Source organism: Phoca vitulina, unplaced genomic scaffold (genome assembly GCF_004348235.1).
Source record: "Phoca vitulina isolate PV1807 unplaced genomic scaffold, GSC_HSeal_1.0 scaffold77, whole genome shotgun sequence".
Taxonomy (NCBI): domain Eukaryota; kingdom Metazoa; phylum Chordata; class Mammalia; order Carnivora; family Phocidae; genus Phoca; species Phoca vitulina.
Genome location: NW_022589780.1, coordinates 739385 through 746485, shown reverse-complemented (window position 1 = coordinate 746485; position 7101 = coordinate 739385). Strand labels below are relative to the sequence as shown.

General features: G+C 52.4%; 1 protein-coding gene across 2 annotated transcripts; it reads right to left on the bottom strand.

Annotated features, from left to right (window-relative positions):
- Nucleotides 1-601: 601 nt before the first annotated feature.
- SLC7A3 (solute carrier family 7 member 3) lies at nucleotides 602-6070 on the bottom strand. 2 transcript variants are annotated; one of them, XM_032393822.1, is made up of 12 exons: nucleotides 5940-6070; nucleotides 4531-4930; nucleotides 3861-4019; nucleotides 3508-3685; nucleotides 3193-3305; nucleotides 2830-3052; nucleotides 2533-2672; nucleotides 2311-2413; nucleotides 1924-2084; nucleotides 1566-1732; nucleotides 1106-1214; nucleotides 602-969 (listed from the first exon to the last, which is right to left on the bottom strand). In XM_032393822.1, exons 2-12 carry the CDS (start codon nucleotides 4898-4900, stop codon nucleotides 839-841), a joined length of 1854 nt encoding a protein of 617 aa, XP_032249713.1. In that variant the 5' UTR covers nucleotides 4901-4930; nucleotides 5940-6070; the 3' UTR covers nucleotides 602-838. The 2 variants fall into 2 exon arrangements, with proteins under 2 accessions (XP_032249713.1, XP_032249714.1); XM_032393823.1 differs by lacking the exon at nucleotides 5940-6070 and adding an exon at nucleotides 5530-5605.
- Nucleotides 6071-7101: the final 1031 nt, after the last annotated feature.

Genomic DNA, 7101 nt, shown 5'->3' with positions numbered 1-7101 from the left:
GAGCTCCACATAGGTGTGTTGAAAAAATGGATGAATGAACAGTTCTTGGTCTGAGCCAAGCTGTGAGCTCTGTTGCCTTACTACTTCTACAACCATCAGTATCTATATGTACTATACAGTCCTTTACCAAACCCCACTATCGTCCACCCCTCCTCCCAGCCGTGCCAAATACCCTAGCCAAAACCTCTGTTACCCAGGCAGTCACAAGAGTCTGGGTCTAGTCCAACTAGAAGGGGTGGAACACAAGACAATGGTCTCAGTGTAGGTCCTGACCAATGCCAGTGTTGAGATCAGAGTCCACCCCCAAATCCCAAAGACAAGTATTGCTGTCCTACTTATTCAGAAGCTAACCTTTAGTATAGCAAGAGGGAAACCTATCTCAAGATCATTCCTTTCAGTGTGACTAGACTTGACAAGCGGCCACGCCACCCTCCTCAAACCCTGAGCCAACAAGGAACACACACAGGCACGAAAGAGACTTTTGCGGCGACAGGAGCAAACACAAGACACGTATCTGAAGCTCTCCACACTGCAAGTCAGGCCCCACATCATCTCTAGCAAGCAAAGAACAAGACATGGTTTCTTTTTCTAGTGTCTTTTTAATAATAATTTTGTAAAAGCCAGTAAGCAGCTACAGACAAATTGAAAAGGAGACCACCAAAAATAAAAAATAAAAAGATGAGAAACAGCAAAGACACATCCTTCACTCCACAATAAATACAGAGCTCTATTAGTGGTCCCCCACCCACATCCCGTGGGAGCCCTGGCTTCCCAATGTGCTCAAGGGTTCTCTCCATTATTGTGCAGGGGGACCAGACAGCATTCAGGTGTGATGATGTCAAATCGAATGTGTACAGGCACTGCTGAGATCAAGGTCTACAGTTTTGGCCCTAGACTTGAGTGGGGCTTGGTTATTCTTAACCTCTTCCAGGCTGTGCTGGATCCCATAGCCGAAGTAGATAGCAAACCCTAGTGGGGAAAGGTAGCTGTGAGGTAGGGAATAGTGACCTGTAAAGGCTTCTTAGGTCTCCCTACATGAGACCAAGAGGAAAAAGAACTGGGGTAGGACACCTGAGAGGACTACTTTTCCCAAGTGGATACCTACCAATCAGCATCCAGACCCCAAATCGGGCCCAGGTGCCCGCTGTCATCTGCATCATAAGGTAAACATTCACAAAGATGCTCATTAGTGGGAGGAGAGGCAAAGCAGGTACCTGGGAACAAAGCAAAACCTTCTTTGTATATACCATGAGGTGACCTAGAAAGAGATCCCTAACCTACTGAGGCCAGGAAAGGAAGGGTCCAACTCCTACTCATCTTGTATATTTCAATGCCCACACATTTAATGTGCCTCATACAGGACAGGACTCCAAGAATACACAGTTGGGGGAAACAGAACTGGAAAGGAACTATGGAGGGTGAGAGAAGTCTTTAGCCTAGGTATCTCCTGTGTCTTTCCTTCCTTGTCCAATTAAAGAATATTTATGAACCTTATTAGACCACAAGGCATCTGGAGCCCATTCTTCTGAGATGGGTGGGTAGGTGGAAAGAAAGAGGTCATTTACCTTAAAGTGCAGGGGAGTGGAACTCTGTGGCTGTCTCCAGATGACCCCAGTGATCCCAGTAATGAGCATCAGGAGCAGCACAACCACTGCAGTCCACACTGGGTCTCCGGAAAGCAGTGGGACGGGCCACTGGGCCAACACCAGGCAAAGAAGAGTGAGCAGCAGAGCTTCAAGGGTCAAGTTGAGAAACATCAAAACCAACTCTTGAGACCAGCATGTGAAGGCACCAGGCACCCCATTCAAGGAAGGTCATGCTCTCTCTAGTTCATCCTCAGCCACCAAATGCCCCCCCACACACACACACCCCGGTCATGCTGACCTCAAAACCACCACCCTAGAGAAAAATTCCATTGCTCACCAACCAATGAGGAACACACATAGACAACTTGGCCAGACAGTGGAGTGGGGACAGAGTTGAGTGGACAGAATAGTCCCTGTAGGGTCAGTTTCTCTGCTTCGGCGATCTTCTCCTCCTGCAGCTCTACCTCATCCTCCTCATTCTTCAGCTCAGGCTGATACCTGAGGCAAGAGTAAGAAGGCAGGATTAACAACAACCCTTAACCACTTCAGCATCTTCTCCCAAGCAGCTTAACCTCCCTACGAGCTTTTTTTGGCGGGGTGGGCTGTCCATCCTCCAGGAGAGTCAGGATTAAGGCAGGCGGAGGAAGAAGGGAGAAGAGATCCCCATCCTTCCTCACCCAAGAACAAAAAAAACCCCAATCCTAGTTTACCAAGGGAGTCTCACCTGAGGATGAGAACACAAATAGCCACCAGAGAGTAAGCAAGCAGGGTCCCAATTGACATGAGGTCCACAAGATCGGTGAGTTCAAAGAGGAATGCCATGAATGCTGAAATTGATGGGCAGAAAACAAGAAATGAGGGAAGGGAAGAGCAAATTTAAGGGAATTGGTGAAACAACTTGGGGAAGGGCAAAGACGAGGGGGGGGGTTGTTGTTGTTGTTTTTACCTGCAATAATGCCAGAGACCACAGTGGCCACGATGGGGGTGTGTGTGCCCGTGTGGACCCTAGCAAGGACACGGAACAGGAGGCCGTCTTCTGCCATCGCATAGATCACCCGAGGCATGGGGAACATAGAGCCCAAGAGGCTGGAGAGAGGAATGGCCGGAGCGGCATGAGTTCACTGCAGTCTCTGTTCCCACACAGCCTTCTCCTCACAGCCATTTTAAGGGGGTATTCGCCAAGCCCTGAACGCTAAAGCCAAAGACCCCGACGGCAGAGGAGAACAAACGTTCGGCCACCGACCTGGTAGAAAGCGCACAGAGGGATCCAACAGCCACAACATAGCGGGCAGGAGCCCATCCAGTATAGAGAAATGCCTCAGGCAGGGGACTCTCGGGTCGAAGCTGGTAGTAAGGCATCATAAGCGTAAGTGCCGAAGAGACACCGAAATATGCCAAAAAGCAGACGAACAGTGAAATCACAATGCCCACAGGGATGGAACGCTGGGGATTCTGGGCTTCCTCACCTGCAGGAAGGGGCACAAGTTTCTGATCAGGGAAGCAGGCCCGCTCCTCTACTCCCCGCCACCCCCCCGCCAATGCGCATGCCACCCGAGCACACACTGTACCCCAGCGCCCCCACCCCCAGAACCAGAGTGACTGTTACCAGTGGTGGCAATACAGTCGAAACCAACAAATGCATAGAAACAGGTAGCTGCTCCACGGAGAACCCCCTCGAAGCCGAAAGGCACAAATCCTCCAGAGCCCAGAGGGCCCAAGCTAAAGTGGAAGAAAAGGGATGGAAAAGGTGTGTTCAGCCACCTCTGGGCCTTTTCTCTAAGGCCAAACCACTCAGCCGGGTCTTTGAGACCTCAACTCCCATTCCTCCTCCCCAACCCAATCCTGAAGCCCTTAGCATGGATCCCCCTTGGCTCCCCATCATGCTCCCAGCTCTGCAGCTCCTGAGAGTGAATCTCCTGACCTGTCGGTGTCATTGAGTCCAGCCATGGTCAGTTTGTAGTCCTCTTCTGTGAGTTTCCAATTGTGCAGGTCCCCCTTAATGAAGCCAGAGATGATGACAAAACCGAGAACCAAAAGGTTCACCACTGTGAACACTTTGGTAACCAGGGCTGACTCACTAGCCCCCAGAGCCAGCAATCCTGTGGGAAAGAAGCAGTCGGGACTCAGAAAAGTCCTCAGTCCTCGCTTTGTTTCCCGCCTCTGCGCACACCTTTCCTGCCCAGCTTCTCTTCTTTCTCACCATTATCACCTCCCCTCTCAGGCTTGGTCCCTCCTAGCCCTGCCCCCATCGGTTAGCCCTGTGTCTTCCCTCACCGGTGAGCAACAACACAAGGCCCAGAGCAAAGAAGTCTGGATATTCTGCAAGGACATGGGGAACATGCAGTGAGATGCTCCCCTGCAGGGTCTGTGAGATGCGGTTCCCAATCAGGTTGTCAAACGCCGAGCTCCAGGCCCGGGCCACACTAGCTGTACCTGGGGGAGCAGAGGGAGAAACACGGGGTCAAGTTTCCTTCTCCCCTTCTCCCCTCCTCCCTCCTCCCTCCTTCCTCCTCCCTCCTCCCTCCTCCCTCCTCCCTCCTCCCTCCCCCGACACCAGTCACACAAATAATCCCTGCTGTTTTCACCTATTCTTACATTTTTTTTTTTTTTAAGTAGGCTCTACACCCAACCTGGGGCTTGAACTCACAACCCAAAGAGCAGAAGTCAGCATGCTCCACCAACTGAGCCAGCCAGGTGGCCCTAGTCTTACTTTTTAAAAACCAAAACGAGTCCATTTAGGACCCCAGGACAGAGATAAGTAGAAAACGAACAATTTCTCCACACCTTCAACCCTCCCAGCCAGCCCCCCAACACACACACATTTAGGGGTACTGAAGTCTTGTGAATGTTAAAGAATGTATCGCTTCACCATCGCGCCCAGACTTTCGGACTCAAAGCCCCTTCGTTGGCTGCGCACAGTTCCCTCCCTGCCCCAACGTCTCACCTATAACATAGGAGAGGATGAGGTTCCAGCCAGTGGTGAAGGCCCAGAGCTCACCCACTGTGACATAGCTGTAGAGATACGCAGACCCAGAACGGGGAACTCGGGCACCAAACTCCGCATAGCACAGTCCAGCCAACACAGAAGATAGAGCGGCCACCAAAAAGCAGATCACAATGGATGGTCCTGCTTTATCTTTGGCCACCTCACCAGCCAGGACATACACACCTGCACCCAAGGTGCTGCCCACACCCAGGGCCACTAAATCCAGGGTGCTCAGGCATCTGGCAAGGCGACTGTCTGCCATGCCCGGCTCCAGCGCACGTCTGCGTACCAGCTTTTGACCAAATCTGCGAAGTGCCCGCCACAGCATTCTAGCTGGAATTGCAGAGGATTCGAAGATCTGGTGAAAAACGAGACAAAAAGCCCTTCAATAGGGCTCATTATCCCTAAGCTCTAAGAGTGCATGACAATACCCACTCCACCAAGCAAAGGAGCAATGGGGGGAGGGGGAGGATATTGAAGGGACAAAGGCAAGTGTCTTCCTCTAACCTCAGTTTCTTCCTTAACAAGGAGGAGTAACAGTACCTCACAGGTTTGTAGAAGGACTAAATGCAGAAAAGACATGTGAAAGCCCCTATGGTACAGTAGCCGGGCACCCCGGGAGCGCTCAGTCAGCATCAGTCTCTCTCTCTCTCTCTGACGGGGAAACTAGGGTTTATCCTAGACCCCAACCCAGGAACCGTGGAACCTAATCTGGGTCCGTTCCCCGGCCTGTATAGCTCCTTGGGAATTAAACAGAACTCACCCCAGGAGCGGCCCGCAACTCTGGGCAGAAGCCCCTTCTCACATCCACTACCCATGTTCCTTTTCAGTGCTTACCCGAAGGGCTACTTCATAGGCAAGGTTACTAGATTGCCCGGAGGGAGGGGCCGGGGGGGGGGAACCGACCTCCCCCTGCAGATCAAAAGTGAGCACCGACTCAATTCCATCCCTACTCACCCAGCCCACACCGCGTCAATGGTCCTACTGTCGCCCAGGGGAGTAAGCGAATGTTCTCCCACTTCCTCCCGCCCTGCTAGGCTGACCCGCAAGAATCAACAGTGGGGCGGGGCTTCGACATCTAAAGATTTGGAGATGCACCCCGAGAGGGGCCCCAGGGCAGCCCGAAATTGCTTGCAACAGAGAGGGGGGTTCCACCCTATGCCCCCCAACTCGGCTCCCGGATTCATCTAGAAACGGTCCGGGGCTGAGGTGGAGACGGGAGCCTTGGCTCCTGGGGCCGGGGTCTCGCCCAGCAACAGGTCACGGCCGCGTTGATGCAACTGCACGCTCTGGTTGCCAGAGAATCCTAGGTATGCCCAGACCCTCGCCGTCCCCTTCCGACACACGTGTCGGCCCCCAAGGCTTACCGGAGAGCTGTTGCAAGCCCAGGGAGAGGAGAGTCTCAGATTGGGTTGGGTGAGGCTGAGTTGAGCCGAGTTGGGTTGGGGCTACCCACTTCGCTGCTCAGGCTTCAAAGCTGCGGCTTGGGGTCGTTGCGCGCCAAGCGCCCCCTTATATATACCGGGAGGCGGAGCCGGTAACGTCATGGAATCCCACCCCCAATCCTCCCTACACCACCTAGACACACAGACACACGCACTCTCTCTCTGTCTCTCTCTGTCTCTCTCTCATTCACTCATTCCTCGGCTTTGCAAAAAGGATTGCGTGCAGCCTGCGATTGCTTCCCACTTGCAACAGCCAGCCCGGCGTGGCAAGGAGCAACAATCTAGCAGGGAAGGTGGGGAGAGGATGCCCTTTTCCCATTCTCCGAGCTTATAGTCAGAGCCGGACAATGAGAGGCTTCTTGGCCGGAGACCCCATGGGATTTTCTACCTTTGTGCCTTAATGGTCAGAATCTGTGATTGGCAGCAGTGGGGGAGGGGAGAGAAGTGGAGGAGGAAACGGCACAGGAAGTCTCCAACTCACTCTCCCTCAGTCTTCCTTAGCTTGCTTTTCTACACGAGGTTCCCGAACCCCTGAAATCTTTCCCAAGGACCATACCAGATTGTGGACAGCCATCGGACTCCAGTCCCTCGGCTCTCACCCTCAACTGTGGATATTTCAATTGCAGTCAGCAAGAGAATGGAAGATGATTTCAGCCACCACAGATAATTAATCCCATCTAGATTTTTAGGCCCCAGTCTCTCCGTAGTATATTTCTAGTTAAACTATTAAATATGAAACTGTAACGATAATTGAATTCTTGGAGGAGGCGGTGTGTTTAATTCCATTTTCCTGATGAGTAAGTTGAGGCTGGGAGGCATGACTTGCCTGATACCACAACATAATCATTTGTTGACCATCTTACTGATAAACCTGCCCTATTGGACTTCAATGCCCGCCTTCTATAGGTACCATGCCTCATTTAAATGCACAAGGAGAGGGGCGCCTGGGTGGCTCAGTCAGTTAAGCCCCAGACTCTGGTTTCCACTCTGGTCCTGATCTTGGGGTCCTGGGATTGAGCCCCATGTGGGGCTTTGTGCTCAGCATGGAGTTTGCTTGTCCCTCTCCCTCTGCTCCTCCCCCCTC